The sequence below is a fragment of the Notamacropus eugenii genome, chromosome 1, assembly GCF_028372415.1.
Source record: "Notamacropus eugenii isolate mMacEug1 chromosome 1, mMacEug1.pri_v2, whole genome shotgun sequence".
NCBI classification, from domain to species: Eukaryota; Metazoa; Chordata; class Mammalia; order Diprotodontia; family Macropodidae; genus Notamacropus; species Notamacropus eugenii.
In genome coordinates, this window is record NC_092872.1 from 723,931,800 (window position 1) to 723,954,320 (window position 22,521).

General features: G+C 39.2%; 1 protein-coding gene across 5 annotated transcripts in view; it reads left to right on the forward strand.

Annotated features, from left to right (window-relative positions):
- Positions 1 to 22,521, forward strand: part of LOC140521641 (uncharacterized) — a 36,743-nt gene that overhangs the window by 6,494 nt on the left and 7,728 nt on the right. For all 5 annotated transcript variants that reach the window (XM_072636879.1, XM_072636880.1, XM_072636881.1 and 2 more), the window contains exons 3-4: positions 18,998 to 19,124; positions 19,830 to 19,925. In XM_072636879.1, the coding sequence (XP_072492980.1) occupies positions 18,998 to 19,124; positions 19,830 to 19,925 (223 nt within the window). The remainder of the gene's footprint in view (positions 1 to 18,997; positions 19,125 to 19,829; positions 19,926 to 22,521) is intronic.

A 22,521-nucleotide genomic window follows, 5' to 3' on the forward strand; every position in this document is an offset into this window, starting at 1 on the left:
GCTCCTAATTAGTGCTTTAATTTCTTCATTAGTGGTGAATTTCACCCTTTTCATTTTTAACATTGGTAGTTTGTTTTTTTTAATCAAATAACCAAAGGTTTATCTATTTTATTGGTTATTTCATAAAACCAATTCTTAGTTTTATTTATTAGTTCAATAGTTCTCTTACCTTCATTTATATTAATTTTTCCTTTGATTTTCAGACTTTCTCATTTTGGTGTTTACTTGGTGTTTAATTTGTTCCTTTTTAAGCTTTTCTTAGTTGTGTGGCCACTTCAGCGATCTCTTTCTCTGTTATATTCATGTCAGCATTGAGTGATATAAAATTTCCCCTGAGAATTACTTTTGGCTGCATTCCTTAAGTTTTGGTTTTTTGGCTCATTATTTTCATTCTCTTGGATGAAGATATTGATTCTTTCTATGATTTGTTGTTTGACTCACTCGTTCTTTAGGATGAGATTATTTAGTTTCCAATTAGTTTTTAGTCTGTCTTTCCATGGCCCTTTATTACACATGATTTTTATTGCATCATGATTTGAAAAGGCTGTATATAATATTTCCACTATTCTGCATTTGATTGTAAGGTTGTTTTGCTCTAATACCTGCTCGTTTTTTTGTGTAGGTGCCATGTACTGCAGAGAGAAAGGCACATTCCTTTCTTTCCCCTTTCTCCAGAAATCTGTCATATCAAACTTTTCTAAAATTCTGTTCACCTCCTTAACTTCATTTTTGTTTAATTTTCTGTCTCTTCCTATAACTCATTTAACTTTTCTCCAGGATTTTGAATGCTATGCCATGCTGTGCATGTGTATTTAGTGTTGATATTACTGCATCGTCTATGGTACTCTCCTGGATCTATTTTTCAGGTCAGTTGTTTTACTAGTGAAGTGTTTTATGTTTCCATCTATTTTTTCATTCTTTTGTTTCTGTTTGAATGATTCTTGATGTCTTCATAGAGTCATTAGCTTCCACTTTCCCAATTCTAATTTTTAACGAATTGTTGTTTTTTTTCTGTTAAGATTTTGTACCTCCTTTTCCATTTGACCCATTTTACTTTTTAAGGAGATCTTCTCTTCAGTGAGTTTCTGTGCCTCCTTTCTCATTTGGAGGATTCTACTTTTTAAGGAGTTTTCTTCAGTGTAATTTTTTTCTATTTGGTCAGTTGTATTTTTTTATGGACTTGTTTTCTACAGTCAATTTTTGTCTTTTTGTTTTCCAAGCTATTGCTTCTCTTTTACATACCTCTCATTTCTTTTCCCAATTTTCCTAATACCTTTTTAATTTTTACTTTAAAATCTTTCATGAGCTCTTCAAAAAGCAATCTTACTAATGAGGACCACACAAGTCACTACCTTTTTGGGCTTGAGACCAGTTCATATTCTCCTTTGAGGTTTCCTGTCCCCATAATAAGAATCAGTGCTCATTGTCTGTTTCATCTTTTTACTTATGGTGTTTGCCTATTTCCTGGCTTTTCCAGTTGAGCTCTCCTGCTGTGGTGCAGGAAGCACTGACCCAAGCTTCTTGTGCTGGGGGTCAGGGACCTGGTTACTGGCTTTGTGTGCTGGGGCCTCAGGTGCTGGCAGCTGGAGGCTGTAGGGGTCTAGGACCTTACCTGGTGCTGAGCTGAGGTCAGCAACACTATAACTCTTGGGATGGTGGTGAGGATATCTGGGCCCTGGAGGACCCCTGCTCACCTGGGTTTTTTTTTTTTTAAAAGGATATCTACCAGCAGCAGTGGAGTTGTGCTTCCTGTAGTGCTGAAGCACTGGGAGATTTGGCTGGTAGAAAACACCAGGCACATATGGTAGTTTTCTGAGCTGATATCTACTAGTGTTGAGGCACTTGAAGGGTCCTGGTATTGGCGCTTGCCTGTTCCACCACTCTGGAACTCAGGATCTCCCCCTGATTTTCTAAGGTGGGGTTTGTCACTGGTTTGCTGGCACTCTTCCCATCCTGTACTCCTTCCCTTCCTCCAGAACAAGAGGGGCCTTTCCCATTAATCTCCCAGCTTTCTGGCCTATAGGACTTCTAGACTGCATTTTTCAACTGACTCAGCTGTTCCAGGGTCTTTCCTGGGGTGATACTTTCTGGGCTTTCAGAGGTCAATGAGAGGGAAAGTGAGAGCAAGTTCTTACTTTGCCATCTTCAGTCCTGTTTAATTCTGTCTCTGGCTCCATGATACTTGAATTGTTTTTCTGGCTGCTTACAGCATTTTCTCCTTGACCTGATAATTCTGTCCAGACACTATCTGTACTCCCCTTTTGCTTAAGTGAGACAGACCTTTCCTGATATCCTTCTAAGCTATCTTAAGCTGAAAATTTGTTTTATTTCATCTTTTTGTAGGTTCTGTCACCCCAGAGTCTGTTTAGAGGTTAGATTTAATGCTGTTTCCAAGGGAAACTGGGGAGAGCTCAGGTAATTTCTGGGCTTCCCTCCTCTTTCTTGGTATAAACTTTTTAGAAAGAAAATAAGTACTTGAAAACTAGAATTGGGCAAGTGGAATTGAATGGCAGTATAAAATGCCATGAAATGATAAAACATAAAAAATAGAGAAGAATGTGAACTATCTCATTAGAAAACTAACTGATTTGGAGAATAGATGAAGGAGAAATAATATGAGAATTTTCAAACTACTTTAAAGTTATGATCACAGAAAGAATCTGGATAAACTATTACAAGAAAATTATTAAGGAAAATTGCCCTGAAGTTCTAGAACAGAGGATCAAATAGAAATAGAAAAGAATCTATCATTCACCACCTGAAAGAGATCCCAGAAGGAAAGCTTACAGAAATGTCATAGCCAAGTTTCAAAACTCCTAGGTTAAGGGGAAAGTATTGTAAGCAACTTGATGTAAATAATTTCACCATGTGGAAATCCAGTCAGGATTTCACAGTATCTAACAGTCTTAGAACAGTATGTTTCATAAGTGCAAAGGCCTTGAGATTACATCCTAGAATAATTTACCCAGCAAAGTTGGGTATAATCTTGAATGAAAAAAAGAAGGTTATATGATGAACTGAAAGACTTCCAGGTATTTGTAACAAAAAGATAGAACTCAGTGGAAGATGTGATATAAAAGATCCAGAGAAAATATAAGGAACACTTTAAAGGCTGAATATAAGACAAGTCTAAGCTCAAACTGTTTACTTAGTATATATGAAAATGTTATCAGTATTCTTAAAACTGTTATCATTACTAAGGTAGTTTGAAAGAAAGGTTGGAGCTATGTATGATGGGGTGATTCTAGACAGAACTGGACAGGAAAATGTTAAAAGAAGCAATTATGTCATAAAAATGGGATGTAAAAAGGACTAATACAGAGGAAGCTGGTAGGGATGGAGATCTGGAAATGTTGGAATCTTCCTCTCATCTAGGTAGAAGAGGAAACTGTATACATCTGGAGGGGTGTAGAAGTCTTCTGAATTTGTAGAGGTACGATAAATGGGGGACAATGAGGGAGGACCTTTTAGAAGGATGTATTGAATAAGCTATAGGAGAGTGGGGGGAGAAAAAATAAGGTAACATGGATTAGGTAAAGAGAGGCCGAGAAGAAAAATAGTAAAAAGTAAGATGGAGGGAAATTCAAATGTAGTAATTATAATATTGAATGTGAATGCAATGAACTCAACTAGAAAATGGAAATGGATAGCAGAATGTATTAAAATCAGAATCCTATAATACGTTGTTTATAGGAAAAGCCATTTAAGAGTGAGAGACACAGAAAGCCAAGATGGCAGAGTAGAAAGACAGACCTGTTCTAGCTCTCCCCCCATAACCCATAAAAACTCTGTAAAAATGACTCTAAACAAATTCTAGAGCAGTAGAAGGCATAAAACAACAGAGTGAAAGAGCTTTCCAAGCCAAGACACCCTGGAAGACCAACAGGAAAGGTCTATCGCACAAGGCTCAGAGCAGAGCACAGCCCAGCCTTGGCAAAGACGCACCACAAGGACAGGACTGGAGCAGGCTTCAGGGCATGGAATCATGGGTACCAGCTGTGGTTCCCAGACTTCTCAACCCACAAAGGCCAAAGACAGCTTCAAAGGTCGCTAAGAAAGCTCTTTCCATCTGGGGAAGAGGGGAGTGTGGTCTGGCCCCAGCTCTGACTCCAGGGCGGCAGCAGCCATTGCAGCAGCAGTGTACACTTTTGCAGCCTAAAGACCCTGGGGGAATCAAGCAGCTGATGTGGGTCTCACTTCTGAGTGGCAGTTCTGGGATGAGAAAGAGCACCCACGGCTTGGTGGACTTGGTGGTGACTGTGGAGAGGGAATCCTACTCACAGATCCTGGGCACAAAAGAGTACTGTGGTTGCTCACAGACCAGAGCACAGGCCAGGAGAGGAGTAAACTCCTCTCCCTCGATTGTGCCACCTTGGAGGAACTGAGAATTTACAGGTCCCTAGTGTATACCCTCTACTTGACAGAGGACTCAAAAGTCAAGTTACTGGCTGGGAAAAGGCCCCAAAAAGGGGAAAAAAATAAGACTAAAGAAGGTTACGTTCTTGGTAGATGAGTACTTTCTTCCATTCTTTCAGATCAGGAAGAACAAGGCATACCATCAGAGGAAGACATCAAAGTCTACATCCAAAACCTCCAAAGAAATACATAGTGGTCTCAGGCCAGGGAAGAGCTCAAAAAGAATTTTGAAAATCAAGTAAGAGAGGTGGAAGAAAAATTGGGAAGAGAAATGAGAGCGATGCAAGAAAATCGTGAAAAGCAAGTCAACAGCTTTCTAAAGGAGACCCAAAAAAAAAAAATGCTGAAGAAAATAAAAGCTTTAAAAATAGAATAACCCAAATGGCAAAAGAGGTCAAAAAGCCAATGAGGAAGAGAATGCTTTAAAAAACAGAATTAGCCAAATGGAAAAGGAGGTTCAAAAGCTCATGGAAGAAAATAGTTCTTCAAAAATTAGAATGCAGCAGATGGAAGCTAATGACTTTATGAGAAACCAGGAAATTATAAAACAAAACCACAAGAATGAAAAAATAGAAGACAATGTGAAATATCCCAGTGGAAAAACAACTGACCTGGAAAGTAGATCCAGGAGAGATAATTTAAAAATTATTGGTCTATCTGAAAACCATGATTAAAAAAAGAGCCTACTCGTCATCTTCCAAGAAATTATCAAGGAAAACTGCCCTGATATTCTTGAACCAAAGGGTAGGACCATAGAAATGGAAAGAATTGAGAAATCACTTCCTGAAAGAGATCTCAAAAGGAAAACTCCTAGAAATATTGTAGCCAAATTCCAGAGTTCCCACGTCAAGAAGAAAATATTACAAGCAGCCAGAAAGAAACAATTCAAGTATTGTGGAAATACAATCAGTATAACACAGGATTTAGCAGCTTCTACTCTAGGGGACTGGAGGGCTTGGGATATGATAATCCAGAGGTCAAAGGAGATAGGATTAAAGTCAAGAATTTCCTATCCAGCAACAATGAGTATAATATTTCAGGGGAAAAAAAAATGAAATTCAGGGAATTTCAGTGAAATAAAAGACTTCCAAACATTCTTGTTGAAAAGATCAGAGCTGAATAGGCAACTTGACTTTCAAATACAAGAATCAAGAGAAACATGAAAAGGTAAATAGGGAGGAGAATCCTTAAGGAACTCATTAAAGATGAACTGTTTATATTGCTACATGGAAAGATGTTACTAGTAACTCATGAGACCTTTTTCACTATTAGGGTAGTTAGAGGGAAAACATGTATACATATATATGTGTGTGTGTGTTTATACATATATATTTATATGTTTATGTGCATATGTACATATATACATATATGTATATGTATAGGTGTGTATGGGTGTGTGTGTATATTATATATGTGTAGTTATGTGTATGTTACATGGGTGTCTGTGTATATGTATATATGTGTATGTATGTATATATATATAATTATGTATATATATAGTATATATGCACATAGAAGGCATAGGATGAGCTGAATATGAAGGGAGAATACCAAAAAAATAAAATAAAATTTACTGTTGAATGGAATGTTCTAGGAGTAAAAGAATAGGAGAGGTAGAATGTAGCAAATCATCTCACATAAAAGTGGGAAGAAAGAGCTTTTACAATGGAGAGGAAGAGGGGAGAGATGAAAGGAAATAATTGAGCCTTACTCTCATGGGATTTGGCTTAAGGAAGGAATAACACACACTCAATTGGATATGGAAATCTATTTTACCCTGCAGGAAGGCAAGGGGGAAGGGGATAGGAGAGGGAAGATAGTAGAAGGGACAGAAAATTGGGGAAAGGGATAATCAGAAGCAAACACTATTGTGGGAGGACAGGTTAAGAGATGCAATGGAATAAATGAAAGGCAGGATAGGATAGAGGGAAATGTGGTTAGTCTTTTATAACATAACTATTGTGGAAGTGTTTTGTATTGTTACATATATATGACCTATATTGAATTGCTTGTTTTCTTGATGAGGGTGGATAGGTAGGTAGGGAGAGAATATGGAACTCAAAGCTTTAAGAATGAATGTTGAAAATTGTTTTAGCATGTAACTGGAAATTAAGCTATACAGGCAATGGAGTATAGAAATCTATTTTGCCATACAGGAAAAGAGAAGGGAAGGCAGGGATGGAAGAAGGGTGAGTAATAGAAGGGAGGACACAATGGAGGAATGGGTGGGTGGGGTGCATGCTGTCCTGGGGCAGGGATGTGGGGAGAGATGGGCAGAAAATTTTGAATTTAAAATCTTGAGGAAGTGAATGTTGAAAACTGAAAAATAAAAATATATCAAAAAAAAGAAGAATGAGACACTCATAGTTAAAATGGAGCATTGGAGCAGAATCTGTTCTTCATGTGATGCAAAAAAGGCAGGGATAGATCTCAGGTATGATCTCAGACTAAGATTTAATTAAAAGAGCAACAGGTTAAATACACTATTATTTTTTTATTCTCAACTTAAATAGAAAAAAAAATTGCCATGTTCACAGCATAACAGAACAGAGGATTCAATAATATGAAACAATAAATTTCCATGTCAACAAAGCCTACATAATAAATCTTCCACATTGTGTTCAGAGCTACCCTTTTTCTCTTTGCTTCCTTGTAGGTTTCTTTTGTTCTCTATTGTGTGGTTTTTACTTTTTCCCCCCTTCTTCTCACCTCCCCTAAGAAGGCAACAGTTAAGTGTGTGTGTGTGTGTGTGTGTGTGTGTGTACACAAAAAAACAAATATACCCAAACATGTACGTACATATACACATACATAGATATGTATGATTGTTGCTGTTTAAACTCTGGAACAACAAAATCTTGGAGTTTCCTGATATGTTGTGGTGGAACCATTTCAAAGAAATCAGAGTCAGACCACCTCTAATCCAAGGATAGGCATTTACTGAGATTGACACCTCTCATGGAGTGGGCTAAGTTCCAAGAGGAGCTAACAATTTCAGAGAAAGCAAGATGGATTTTTATAGGATGAAGATAAGTTATACAATCAAAATTTACATAGCATGTAGGAATATGATTAATATTAAGAAGGTAAGAGGAGTTTGTTAAGGGCTTAGGTAATGGAGGAGGGAGTCCCATCTATGGATTAGTGGTTTAACATTCTGGTCATGCTGCCCTCCAATTGGCTAGCTATTGTGGTCCTGTCTTGGGCTAGATGGGTGATGTGATTGTGATTGAATACAGGAACACACCTGTTCAAATATGTGGGAATGGGTCAGAGGGCAGTAACTAGGTAGAGGCAGTGACTGGATTCCCATCATATTGAGACAGATGTCTGCTGTTTCTGTGGGAACTAAGAGTTAAGGGACATACCTGTTGTTGTAGTGAGCAGTGAAGCCTACGTGAAGATGTTGGATATTGGTGTGGCGGAGGATGGAGGGGTGGTGGTAGGGGGATTTGGCTAGGTAAGTACAGTGGACCTGTAATGAAGTTAGAATTTTGGAGCTGAGGGCAGCTCTGTTAGCACTCCATCATTATCAACAGATATATACACATGTCCATTGACATATATATGTAAGACCATCCTGTGCTTAATTTTTTCCTAAGTTCTACCCCTGATCTTTATGTTTGTGTGTATCTCTTATTCCCTGTCCTTCCTGACTCCTCTCATTTACTTCTATATGCTCTCTTGTCGTCTTCTATTACTTAATCTATCCCCTAACAAGGATCCCTGCCTTATCTTCCCCCCAGAAAATCCCTCCCCCTTCCTTATTCCATTGACCTCTCATTTCTTTATGAATTTAGAAGACTTTTATACTCCTCTGGATTTTATATATTCCCTCTTTAACCCATTCCTCATGAAAGTAGGGTTCCAGAACTATCAGCCCTCCTCCCCCATCTGATTGCTCTGTCATTTTTTTGTAAAAGATAATTGCTCTTGTTTAGTTTTTCTCATATGGTTTTGCTTTTTAGAATCACATCGTACTCAGCTCTATCCTAGGCTTTATTTAGAATGACTCAATTACTAATAACAATTTTAAGTGTGTGGTTTACCTTTCCATGTATAAAAAGTAATCTCTCCTTATGGAATTCCTTGTAATTGGTCTTTGATGTTTACCTTATATTTCTTTTTGATTTTGTATGTTAAAATTTTGTATTAAATTCAAGTCTTTTTGCAAAAGAATCCTGAAAGTCTGTCAATTCATTGAATACCTTTTTTTTTTCTCCTGGATTTTGCTATTTTCGGCCACAAGCCCAGGTTTTTTGCTCTTTGATATATAATGTTTAAGATCGGTCATCTTTTAGTGTAGCCCCTGCTAGGTCTTGTATGATTCTAATTATGGCTCCATGATATTTCAGTTGTTTTTTGGCTCCACTATATTTGAATTGTTTTTTTTTTTCTTGTTGCTCATAATATTTCTTCTTGAGCTGGAGGTTTCAGAATGTGGCTATGTCATTTCTGTAGGTTTTCCTAGTGGGATCTCTTTCAGGTGGTTATTGGTGATTTTTTTCTGTTTCTACTCTCTTCTCTTATTTTCTTTATTTTTTTGTATTATTGTACCAAGATTCTTTTTTGGATTGTAGCTTTCAGGTAGTTCTATTATTCTTATGTTTTGTCTCCTTGGTCTGTTCTCCAAATCAGTTGTTTTCCTTATGTGAGATGCTTCACATTCTCTTCAATTTTTCTGTTCTTTATATTTTGTTTTCTTATTTCTTGGTCTTTTTTAACTTCACTGGCTTCTTGCCCATTCTAATTTTCAAGGAGTCATTTTCTTAAGATTCTGGATTTCCTTTTCTAGTTGGTTGATTTTGTTTTGAATATTTTTCTTGGATTCTTACTTTTTAAAAAAAAATTCTCAATTTGATTTTTAAAGTCCTTTTAAAGTTTTGTGAATTCTTTTTGGGCAGGTGACCATTTGACATTACTCTTGGGGGTAGGAGAGCCTTTTTTTTGCTATGGTATCCACTTCTGGAGATGAACTCCAGTCTTTTCTATTCTCATAGTAACCTTCTATGCTTGGATAGTTCCTTCTTTGCCAACTCATTTAAAAATATTCTATCCATTCATTATTGTAATTACCTGTTGTCCTGGGGTGGAGTGGGGTGAGGTGGTGGTGCCTCTGACCTCAGGTCTTCTTTCAGTTCTCCCCTCTGACCTGGAAAGGATTTCAGGAACTCTGCCTTCTGCAGAGGCATGCTGCTGGCATCCCTACCCCACTTCTTCAGCACTCACCGGGTGTGTGCTGGTTCCTTCTTGCCCATGGTGTCTTAGCAGAACAGTTGGATCTCACATGCCTTATCACCAAATATTCCCTCTCTCCTCCTTGGCACCGATGCTTCCCTACACTGTCCGTTAGGGGAAAATTTCCATGGCCTTGTGGAGGCCACCTCCCAACCCAGCTCACCCTATGGCTCACCACTTACTGTTTCAGTGGAGCTAGTCTAGGGGTGATTACACCTCACAGGAGCCACACCTGCAACTTGGGGTTTATTTTCTGATTTTCTCTACTTGTCCCAGGAGTATGTGTTCTGCCTCAGCTCCTCTTTATTTTTACCACTCTGTTTTTGCCTTGAAGAACTATTTTATCTTGTTTGTGGGGGAAATCTGGAGAGCTTGGAATTTTCTGACCTGCTTTGCCATCTTCCCAGAATCCTCTGGTAAATACATTTTGATACAAGATATCATAGATAATGAAGTATACATGTCTTCATAGGTTTTGGTGGATGCATCCCCCTCTTTTTTTTTTCAGTACACAGCAGTATTCCATCATAATCATATACCACATCTTATTCAGCCATTCCTCAGCTGTTGGACATCCTCTCAATTTCTAATTCTTATTGCAAAAAAAATCTACTGTAACTAATATTGTACATTTATGGCCTTTCTCATTTTCTTTGATCTCTTTGGAATACAGACCTAGTAGTATTGCTGAGTCAAAGAACATGGTTTTACAGTCCTTTAGACAGTTCCAAATACTCTGCAGAATGATTGGAGCTGTTCACATCTCTGCCAGTAGTGCATTGGTGTCCCTATTTTTCCACATCCCATCAGCATTTATCATTGACCTTTCCTGTCATTTTAGATAATCTGATAGGTGTGACATGATATCTCTTGAGTTTTAATTTGCATTTCTCTAATTATTCATGATTTAGAGCATTTTTATATGACTATTGATAAATTTGATTTCTTCTTCGATAAGTGCCTCTTCATATCCTTTGACCACTTTTCTTGTAATTTTTCCCCACTTAACATCATTTTATCTTTTCCAATTACATGTAAAGATAGTTTTCAACATTCACTTTTATAAGATTTTGAGTTTTAATTTTTTTCTCCCTCCTTACTTTCGTCGCCCTCCCCAAGATGGCATGCAATGTGATATGGGCTATATGTGTGCAGTCATGTTAAACATATCCACAGTAACCATGTTGTGAAAGAAGAATCAGAACAAAGGGGGAAAAGCACAAGAAAAAAAGCATATAATATCCTTCGATCTTCATTCATCCTCCATAATTCTTTCTCTAGATGTGGGTAGCATGTTGTATCGTGAGTCTTTTAGAATTGTCTTTGCTCTTTGTATTGCTGAGAAGAGCAAAGTCTTATCAAAGTTTGTTGGGGTTGGAAGCTCAATTCCGTGTGGACAGTCTCGGGCGGGTAAAGGTGGGAACTTCTAAATCTTAGAGCTCTCACGAGACCCCCCCCAGGAAACGGCTGGGAATCAAGGTGAACCGAGCTATCTCGTGTATTTCCGCCTCTTCCCGTGAGAAACGTGATGGGAGAGAGATCTCTCCGCCCTCGAGATTGTCCCAGATTGGAGCACACCTAGTTACCTAACAGGGACGGTATTCAGATGCAAACTATGCTGCTGGAGAGTTAAGTAGGATCAGAGAAGCCTGAAAGCTCTCTTAGCACGTGAGGAGCCAAAGAGGACACAAGGCTCCGCTTTTCCTCTTCTCCTCTCTCCCCTCCCCCTCTCTCCCCGTTTGTACTTCTACTTCCAATCCCTTATTGTAAGATCTTTGCCTCCTTGGGAGATTCTTCTATCCCTCCTAAGGGAGAATTCCCCTGCACTTGTAACTAGACCCTGAAATAAAGCTCAACCCTTGTTCGACTCTGGAACGTCCTTTCTCTCATACGAGCATCCGGTTTGGCCAACCGAAGACCTCGGGAGGTGAGGTAAGAAGACTCGGGTAGCCCACAGGCCTCTAGGCCTGGCAGTTGGCGCCCCAACAGAGGACTGGGAGCGCAGATAATCCTGGGTGCTTTGGGAACACCCGGAAGGGGCTGTGAAAGACGCGAGTCCCGAATCCTAGATTCGGAAGGAGAGAAAGAGTGAGAATAGCTTCCCACACCCATGGGAAAAGGGCAGGGATGGGGAATCAATTGCCAGTAATAAAGCCAGAGGAACAGGAGGTCTGGGCTGAGATACTTTACAGGGAATGCAGGGAGGCGGGGGTCACTATAGAGTTAAACGACCTCCGAGAATTTTGTAAAAGGATTTGGAAAGTTTCTCCTTGGCTCAAGCGGACAGGAATATCAAGAGAAAGATGGGGAGCGGTCGGAGAACAAATGACCGCTTATGAGCAACAATGCCCCGGGGAGCTGGAGGGTTTAGATTTCCTGATATTCAGTGTAATTAAGAGCCTTTTAGAAGGGCCGGAGAGGCCAGGGCGGGATTGGAATGAGAGTGGAAGCGGAGAGAGGGGAGGGGAGAACCCTGGTAAGCAGAAAGTTAAGGAGTGTAGAGAAAAAATAGGTTCAGAGCTCCATCTAGCGGATGGAAAAGGCGAGGCAGGGGAGAATACGCCGTGTCTTCCCTCTGCGCCTCCTTATAGCATGCTCCATTGGTCAGACAGTCCAGGGCCACAGTCCAGTTTGGAAAAGGGAATACGAAAGGCTATAGATAATGGAGAAGATGTAGGGACATTTCCTGTGCTAGAAATAGCGGACCCCAGTATCCCCGGTGGGGTTCGGAGGAGCCACATACCTATAGAGTGGAAGAGAGTAGCAACTCTCAAAGAGGCTTGTACCAAGCACGGCCCTAATTCACCCTTTGTCATAGCCATGCTTGAGACTCTCAGTGGTCAGTTCGTTCTGACTCCTAATGACTGGAAGAGCTTAGCTAGAGCCTGCTTTACCCCTGGGCAGAAAGAAATAAGTACAGGGAGGGGCCAGGATCAGCTTCCCATAGCTATTGCCCTTCCCTTAAAGCACTCAGTTCAAATCCAGTTACTAAAGGAAATAAGACAGAATAGACCTGAGTGTACAATCTGGCTCAATGGAATTCCCATGACTGACCTCCTTGATACTGGAGCGGATAGGACCTGCCTTAGCGGTCGCTCAGTACCCCGGCACTGGAAGCTTAAAGAAAGCCAGAGACCGGTGTGGGGAATAGGAGGGTGCCAAAATACCTTAGAGACAATGCACCCAGTAAAGTGGGAGGCAAAGGATCGCCAAGGGACCGTATGGCCGTTGGTGATTCCAGGACTTAGTTTTAACATCTGGGGCAGGGACATCATGAGCCGCCTGGGGATGAAGCTATCAAATTTTTAGTAAGGGCCATTGCTGTTGCTCTGGAGTCCCCACCCTTGAATTGGAAGTCAGACACCCCGATTTGGGTGGAGCAATGGCCCCTGACTCCAGAAAAACTCCAGGCACTACAACTACTGGTTAAGGAGCAATTAGCACCCTGGAATGCTCCTGGGTTTGTTATAAAGAAAAAATCCGGGAAATTCAGGTTCCTTACAGATGTTAATCAAGCATTTGTGAGCACCTGGCAGCAGCTATACCAAAATAAACAGCCACTATGCATTCTTATCAATTTTACCTTAAAGGCGATCCTCGCTAAACAAAGAAGGGGAAAAGGTCTTCTAACACAATCAGAGCTTGATACAGCTGTGTATACACACAATTTTTTGCATATCTCAAAAAACTCACATACTACTCCAGCTATGAGACATTTTGTGAATATTCCAAGACAACCCCGCAAGGAAAGTAATACCCAGGCTGGAAATAAGGACACATGGGCCATGGTAAAGGATATGGCCTCAGGGAAATGGAAAGGTCCATATAAGATACTAATATGGGGTCCAGGGTATGTTTGTGTCTCCACAGGAAAAGGTCATGCGTGGATTCCCATTAGAAGGATCCGTAGGTGGGAACCGATGTCGGAGACGGCAGAGATGCAGGAGGCGGAGACCCTGGAGACCCCGGAGAAGGATCATGCACCACCTGAGCCTGCTGCTGACAGCTTTAACCTTGCTGCCCAGAGAGGAGGCAGCACTCATCGCAACCGCAGACACTGCTGCTGACAGCTTCCCATCTAGGCATCTCTTTCCACCGGCTGAAGGAGGACTTTGATATCACAAACCCAGGACATTGGGGGGGGAAGGGGTGACCAACTTTTCGCCTGAATACCACAGGCTTGGCCATTCAGGCTTGGCCGTTGAGATCCATTTGCATGACTGAGGGGGTGGTGATGTGTAAGGCGCCAGCACTAGCTACTTCTCTTAGAATATGCTTTGGAATTAGTGATTGCCCTTTCTCTTGTTGTAATTCAGCCATTTAGTTTCATCTTTGTTTTATTTGATGCCTCTCTTTGTCAGTTGTGTTAGCTGCAGATTTCTGTGTAAATGAAGTCTTGTTGTAGGGTACTCATATGCTAAAGGCCTTCCTAATCCACTCAACCTCCAGCCCCTGTTTGCTCTAGAGCCATGTGCGCGCCGCGCAAAACAAAGAAGGGGAGATGTTGGGGTTGGAAGCTCAATTCCGTGTGGACAGTCTCGGGCGGGTAAAGGTGGGAACTTCTAAATCTTAGAGCTCTCACGAGACCCCCCCAGGAAACGGCTGGGAATCGAGGTGAACCGAGCTATCTCATGTATTTCCGCCTCTTCCCGTGAGAAACGTGATGGGAGAGAGATCTCCCCGCCCTCGAGATTGTCCCGGATTGGAGCATACCTAGTTACCTAACAGGGACGGTATTCAGATGCAAACTATGCTGCTGGAGAGTTAAGTAGGATCAGGGAAGCCTGAAAGCTCTCTTAGCACGTGAGGAGCCAAAGAGGACACAAGGCTCCGCTTTTCCTCTTCTCCTTCTCTCCCCTCCCCCTCTCTCCCCGCTTGTACTTCTACTTCCAATCTCTTATTGTAAGATCTTTGCCTCCTTGGGAGATTCTTCTATCCCTCCTAAGGAAGAATCCCCTGCACTTGTAACTAGACCCTGAAATAAAGCTCAACCCTTGTTCGACTCTGGAACGTCCTTTCTCTCATACGAGCATCCGGTTTGGCCAACCGAAGACCTCGGGAGGTGAGGTAAGAAGACTCGGGTAGCCCACAGGCCTCTAGGTCTGGCAAAAGTTGGTCCTTGCACAATGTTGCTGTTACTGTGGACAGTGTTCTCCTTGTTCCACTTACTTCACTCATCATGAATTCATGTAGGTCAAGGTTTTTATAAAATCTGTCTACTCATCATTTCTTAGACTATTCTATTAAATTCATATGCCACAACTTGTTCAGCCATTCTCCCGTTGCTGGACATCTCTTCAATTTCCAATTCTTGGCCACCACAAAAAGAGCAATTTTAAATATTTTGGTACATGTGGGTCTTTTGCCTTTTGTTTATGATCTCTTTGGGATACAGACCTAGTAGTGATATTGCTGGATCAACAGGTATGCACAGTTTGATAGCCCTTTGGGCATAGTTCCAAATTGCCCTCCAGAATGTTTGGATCAGTCTTTGGCCATTTTTTCAAAAGCAGAATGTCTCTTATTTTTATAAATTTGGCTCAGTTTCCTCTGTATTTGAGAAATAAGACTTTATCAGAGAATCATGATGTTAAAAACTTTTTTTTACCCCATTTTCTTGCCTCCTTCTAATTTTAACTGCATTGGTTTGGTTTATGCAAAAATTTAAGTTTAATGTAATTACATTGTTTCTACCAGAATGTAAACTCCCAGAAGGCAGGAGATATTTTATCTTTATGATCCCAGTGCCTATTCCCTTGCCCATGTCCCTTGCACATGTTAGGCATTTGATAAATGCTTATTAGGACAAGCTGATGCTCTGATAGTGGAAGAAGTAATCAGTGAGGAGGAGCCAAGAGCCACACAGAATAAAAATACCAAGATTTCCTCACAGATATATAAGCCTTATCTCATTTAAACCTGTCCAGGACTGTGACCCCACAGTCAAGCTCTCTGTCACCCAGCTTGGCCCACTTAAGTGACATTCTTCACATGGAATGCTCCCTGAGTGCCTGATGTACTCTCCACCCAGCTTTTACTTATTCTTTAGTTCACCCTTTCAAAGCTTCTGTATGGTCAGTACTAATCTTGGTGTTGTGAGGGATATTAAGGAAATAAAGCAATAGTAAAAGAGAAGTAGTATATTTCCATCCTAAATCAAGACTGAAAAACATTTTCCTCGAAAAGTCTGATAGATGTTAACATATCCATTTTACAGATAAGAAAACTGAGATTTAGGGAGAGGCAGCAATTTTGCAAGGATCTCACTGAGTGTGTGACAGCCAGAAATCCAAGAGGTTGACAGACAACTTGAGAGTGTCCTTGTTTTTCATCCTGTACTCCAATTCTAGAGTTCAAGGCTGCTGGTTGAATTGGAGTGGCAGTGCTGCATGGTCAAGCTTAAGATACCAGGTGAATTCCTGGAGGCATTAAGGGTTCAGAGAAGGAAGAATATATAAACATTGGTACAATTTTTTTTCCTATATATCATTTAGTTTTCTTTGGGCTAATTTTAGTGTTAATGTGTGTGAAGAATCAAACTTCACTCTTCATTTTGAAGGTAAAGGAATAAAACTAAGCGATGAGGAACTGTCCCTCTTTGCAGATGACATGATGGTAAAACTTAGAGGACACTAGAGAATCAACTGAAAACCTAATTGAAATAATGAAGGATTTTAGCAAAGTTGCAGTTTATAAAATAATCCCCCATAAATTATAAACATTTCTATATACTACCAAAGTCATCCAACAGATAGAGAAATTTCATTTAAAATAACTGCAGACAGTATAAATTTTGGGAGTCTGCCTGCTGAGACAAAATCAAGGAATATGTGAACACGTTTAAAAAACACTTTTTATAAAAATATAGATCCAAACATATGGAGAAATATTAATTCCTCATGGGTAGATCCAGTCAATAAATTAAAAATGATAATTCTACCTAAGTTAATTTACATATTCAATGTGATACAAATCAAACTCCCAAAGATTTATTTTATTAAGCTAGAAAAAATCATAGCAGAGTTCCTGTAGAAGAACCAAAGTTCAAAAATATCCAGGGAATCAGTAAAAAAGTAAAGTTAAATATGGTAGACTTTTGGAAAAAATAGACTAAGATAGAAAGGAACACACCGATTTCTTGATGGTGCATGGCACCTACACAAAAATTGTCCATGTATTAGGGCATAAAAACCTCACAGTCCAAAGCAGAAAGGCAGAAATATTAAATGCCAGCTTTTCAGGTCACGATACAATAAAAATTATGTGATAAAAATGGCCATGGAAAGATAGCCTAAAAAAGCTAGAAAAAGAACAAATGAATTATCCCCAATTAAATACCAAATTAGAAATTCTGAAAACCAAAGGAGAGATTAATAAAACTAAAAAAAATCCAATAAAATAGTAAACCTTTGATTGATTTGATTAAAAACAAAACAAAACTATCAGTAACAAAAGGGTGGACACCACCAACGAAGAGGAAACTAAAACAGTAATTAGGACCTATTTTGCTCAACTGTATGCCAATAAATGTAACCATCTTAAGAGTGAAATGCATGAATATTTACAAAAATTTAAATTGCCCAGATGAACAGAAGAGGAAATAAAATACTTAAATAATCCCATTTCAGAAAAGAAATTGAACAAGCCATCAACGAACTCCCTAAGAAGACGTTTCCAGCACCAGATGTATGTACAAGTGAATTCTATCAAACATTTAAAGAACAATTCATTTCAGTAATATATAAACTGTTTGGGAACATAAGCAGACTCCTACCAAATTCTTTCTCTGATCTAAATATGGTGCTGATATCTAAATCAGGAAGAGCCAAAACAGAGAAAGAAAAATATAGACCAAGTTCCCTAATGAATTGAAATGCCAAAAAATTAAATATTAGCAAAGAGATTATATCAACTTATCTCAAGCATGATACAGTATGACCAGCATTTGTAGCAGTGTAACAGCAAGCACCCTAGCATGTCCAGGATGACCTGCTGGCACATGTTCCTTCATCTGTTTGCTAAAAGGAAAGACACTTTTAAAGGGGTCAACAATCACTTTAATCAAAGGCCTATATCATTCACTTAGTTCAAAGGGAAAAGTCAGCACCCTGAACTTCAGAGAAAATACAAACAGAAATTACCAACAGAGAAAATAACATAAATAGTCAGGGTTTCTTCCTGTCTGACCGTTACTACATATATAGTTACCAGAGAGAGAGGCACCAGCATCTGGGTTGTCAAAACCAGGGGGTCACTCATTGGAAGAAGGTTCTTGTAATTTGACCAGACGAGACTCTGGATAGCTGTTAAGGAGACCCCTGGCTCATGGAAGGAAACCACAAGCTGGGGGCTAGAGACCTGGAGCACTCACTCAGCCCCCAGGGGCTTCCAGGTAAGAAGAGAAAGACACCCGGTGCAGAAGAAGAGGTTGAAAGGGTGCCAGCCACCAGTGGGGACTCCCAGAGAGGACTTACTTTTTACGTTGTGGCTTCCAGAAATTCTCCATTCTTTCTATTTATTGTATGACTTTGTGCTTTTATGTAAGAATTGAGCTCTGCTCTTGCACTGTCCCAAATTTCTTGTGCTGTTGCCCTTAACTGGGCCTCAGGGTCTCCCCTCCCAACCCAGTAAGACAGACCTTTCCTGCTGTGATGGTAAGCTGCACTGCTGCTCTTAAATTGGTTCTGAGATTTTTAACAATGTTTTTAGGAGGATTCAGGAGGGTTTTAGGAAATTCCTATTTGACTCTGCCATCTTTCACTTGAACTTCCTTAATAGTTGTTTTTACATACAGTTGCTACATATGTATATATTTCTCTTTGTATATATGTATGTATGTATGTATAAAAGAAAGTGACCACTTTAATGATGAAGAGGTCATGCTGATAGATCAAAGAACTGAGAATGTTTAGCCTGTAGAAGAAGACTTAGGTCCATATGATAGCTATGTTTCACTAGTTCATTTTCATTGTTTTATTTCAGCAAATAGAAAAAGATTAGGCATGCTATGCTGGAGCTCAGAGGGCAAGAGTAGCAACCACAGGTGCAGGTTGTAAAATTTATTTCATTGGAACCATTAAAAACTGTAAGCATTAATTAAGCATCCTACTATGTGCCAGACACTGTGTTGAATTCAGTTATACAAAGAAAGGCAAACATAGTCCTTGCTCTTAAGGAGCTTACAGTGTAATGGGAAAGGAATTCTTAAGTACCTTCTCTCTACCAGGTCTTGTACTGTTTCACAAAAATGAATGAAAAAATCCGTACTGTGAAGTATTTTCTATTCAGACTTCATACTAGTCAGAGCTATACTGGGGTTACCCAAATATTTTTGGTGTTTCAGGAATCAGTGACATTCAAGGATGTGGCTGTGGAATTTACCTGGGAGGAGTGGCTACATTTGAATGCTTCTCAGAAAAAGTTGTACAGGGATGTGATGCTGGAGAACTATAGCAACTTGGTCTCTTTGGGTAAGAACAGTTACCCCTTTGGAGTCTTGATATATACCAATAGGACTTTCAAGATTTTAGCATTGTTCTTTGGAATACAAAAGGTAGATATTCCTAATCCTTTTTTAACCAAGAGACAGAATACTTGTGCTACCTGTTTCCAAGGAGGAAGGTCTTTGCTTAGTAGGAATAGAAACTGTTCTTGATTTATTATTGTACTAAACCTTCTGTGTTGCTTCAAATCAATATTTACTGTTTAATCCCAGTGGAGGCATCATCATACACAAAGTGTTACAATTGTCTAATCAGGGAGTCTGTCAAATAAACTATTTTTCCAAAGTCCTCAATAATGTAAATTATCCTACGGTGGTCACTTATATCTTTGAGGTCTTCCTAGAATGCCTAGTTACTGTCCCCCCTCCCCCAAAAGAGCTTAAGCTAGTTTTGGATTCTTCTATTAAATTTTATGGATGTTTCATTTGACATTAGTTCTCCTTTCTTCCTCATTACCTGAAAAAAATCCTGCTTCCCCCAACCAGCCTCTTGAGTACTCCCTGGTTTAAAAACAAAACAAAAGAAGCAAATAATTCCATCCAAAATCAGCTAACTTAGTGTCCTTGATGATTTTCTGCACCTCTCTCCTTAGAGGATGGTATTTAAATCATTTGTTTTAAGATAAGATTCTTGAATTACCATCCCAAGAACTTTTTCTTTTTCAATGAACAGGATTTGCAGTTTCTAAACCAGATGTGATCTACCAGTTGGAAAGAAAGGAAGAGTTTTGGATTCCAGATACAGATATCCCAAGAAGCTGCTGTCGAGGTGACTACATTAAAACCCAAGTAGCTGAGTCAAACTACTACTGTGTTGGTCATTTGAGGTCAAAATTCTTACAAAATATTTATCCAGTGAGATATTTCACATTTCCTTCTATTTTCTCATTCTTTTGGTTTTGATCATTTCTTTTGGTTTTGATTATTTCTTAGTGTCTCATAAAGTCATTACCTGCCACTTGCCTAGTTCTAATTTTTGAGGAATTATTTTCTTCAACAATTTTTGTACCTCCATTTGGCCATTTCTGCTTTTTAAGGAGTTCTTTTCTTCAGTGATTTTTTTTTTGTGCCTCTTTTTCTCTTTGATCAATTCCACTTTTCAAGACATTTTTCTCCTCATTAGATTATTGTACTTTTATTACCATTTGGCCTGTTCTGCTTTTTAAGGTGATATTTTCTTCATTTTTTGTGCCTTCTTTATAAGCTATTGTCTCTCTTTTTCATGATTTTCTTGCATTGCTCTCATTTCTCTTCCCAATTTTTCCTGTTCCTCTCTTACTCGACTTTAAAATTCTTTTTGAGTTTTTCTATAACCTGAGACTAACTTACATTTTACTTTCAGGCTTTGGACACAGGAGTTTTTACTTTGTTATCCTCTGAGTGTCTTTTGATCTTTCTTGTCACCTTTGTCAAGTCAGAATTTTTTCTTTTGTATGCTCATTTTCCAGCCTATTTCATGACCTTTAATTCTGCTAAAGTGGATTTCTGCTTGTAGGGTAGAAACCACACTGTTTCAAGCTTCTGGGGTTTTGTATAGGTGTTTTCAGAGATACTTCTAAGGACTTGAAAGTTTTCAGTTCTTCTTAGGTGGTATCATCTAAGGAAAGGTATGTTTAGTACTCTCTTGTCCTATCATGTGAAGGACCACAAGCACTCTTTTCTGCCTAGAACTGTGACCAGGGTCCCTGTTCAACTATGGCCATAAGATCTGATTTGTTAGTGCTCCTTCTCGCCCTGGGACTTACACCCAGGATTGTGACCTGGCTCCAATTATCTGTGGGCTGAGACCTCCAGAGTCAGTCACAACTGCTGTTGATTCAGTTGCTCCCAAGTCACACTGCTGGTTTTCTGGGGGGGGTCTGTCCTGGTACTGCCTGTGGTGGACTGTGCTCCATTCTCACCCTGGTCTTTCCTACCACCTTTCTTAGATGCCTTAGGATGCAAAATTGGGTCCTGCTGCTCCGGAATTTGTTTTGAGGCATTATTTAACGTTGTTCAGAGGATTTTGGAGAACTCAGGGGAATCCTTTCCTTTTCTCCACCATTTTGGCTCTATCCCCAAGTTCTTCCAAAATGTTGAACAAGGTCATCATCTTCATTAAAGTTTCTTGGTTCTTTTGAAAAGAGCTGAGTTTTTTCACAACAGAAATTCCCTTTTTATGCATCTCTGCTCATATGTACCTCTACTCTTAAAAGAAAGTTGTGTCCTCAATACAGGGTTGGTATTCTTTTATGTCCTTTGAAGATTATCTTATCTTATGCAGACATTCTTCTGCCTCACTTCCATCAATCTGTTCTCCCTTTTAAAATAAGCTCATTACATATAATATTAGCAGTATACTTTTTTTCTTCTGAATGGCTTTTTGATATTTTCTTTGTTTTTGTGGTTATATTGCTTTGCTGCTGTTACTTTTTAAAGCATTTAATCATAACCCAATTCCCCTTTATTATTCTGCCATTTTACATATCATCCTATTTTCTTTATGCTCTGAAATTATTTTTATAAGAGCACAGTGATATGTTCTCATAAAACAATTTGTTTAGCTATAACCCTATTACTGAACCTATAGGTTTTTAGTATTGTCCTATTTCACAAACAGCTACTGTAAATATTTTTGAGAGAGATTTATATTTGCTTTCAGTAAAATTTTAAGGATGTAAACTTAGTAGTGAGATCATTGTGTCAACGGATAGGAACAGTTTTGTAGCACTAGATTACATTGCTAAGTTACATTTCAGAGAAGTAGCAACAGCAGCTGAACAAGTACCTATTTCAGCCTAACTGCTAAAATTTCTTACCATTTCAAAGTATCTTTGGTAGTCTGATCACTATTTGCTGATCGATCCAAATTGTTCCATTTTGACTTCTGTACCTAAGTTTGAGTAATATTTCGGGTAATAATAATTTCTCTAATTAAAAATACCTGTACATCTTGATCATTTTCATTTTTGGAATTGGATCTTGCCTTTTTAAATTTTTATCAGTTAATGGCAACAATTTTATGATATGATTCCCTTTTTCCTCGTATTTCTTCTTTATTCTGCTTATTTAATGACTTTTCTGTCTCTCCTCACTCTAAATTGGTTAGTTCTCTTTAGTCTTTATGTTCAATTTTTTCCCTTCCTATTTTCACCTCAGATGGTAGAGATGTATTTGCAAGCTCTTAAAGTTCTGTATGTTTTGTGGATAGCCTTTCATTTCCTTATTCCATTCAAGTATGACCTGTTCGAGTACAGTAAGGGCTTATTCATCCCTCCAGGTAATTTCATCATAAGTTTACATATGCCAACTATGATTCATAACATTCATAACACAAAATGAACTGTCATCCTTATTGAAAGACCAAGGAAACTAGCCTTCTCCGG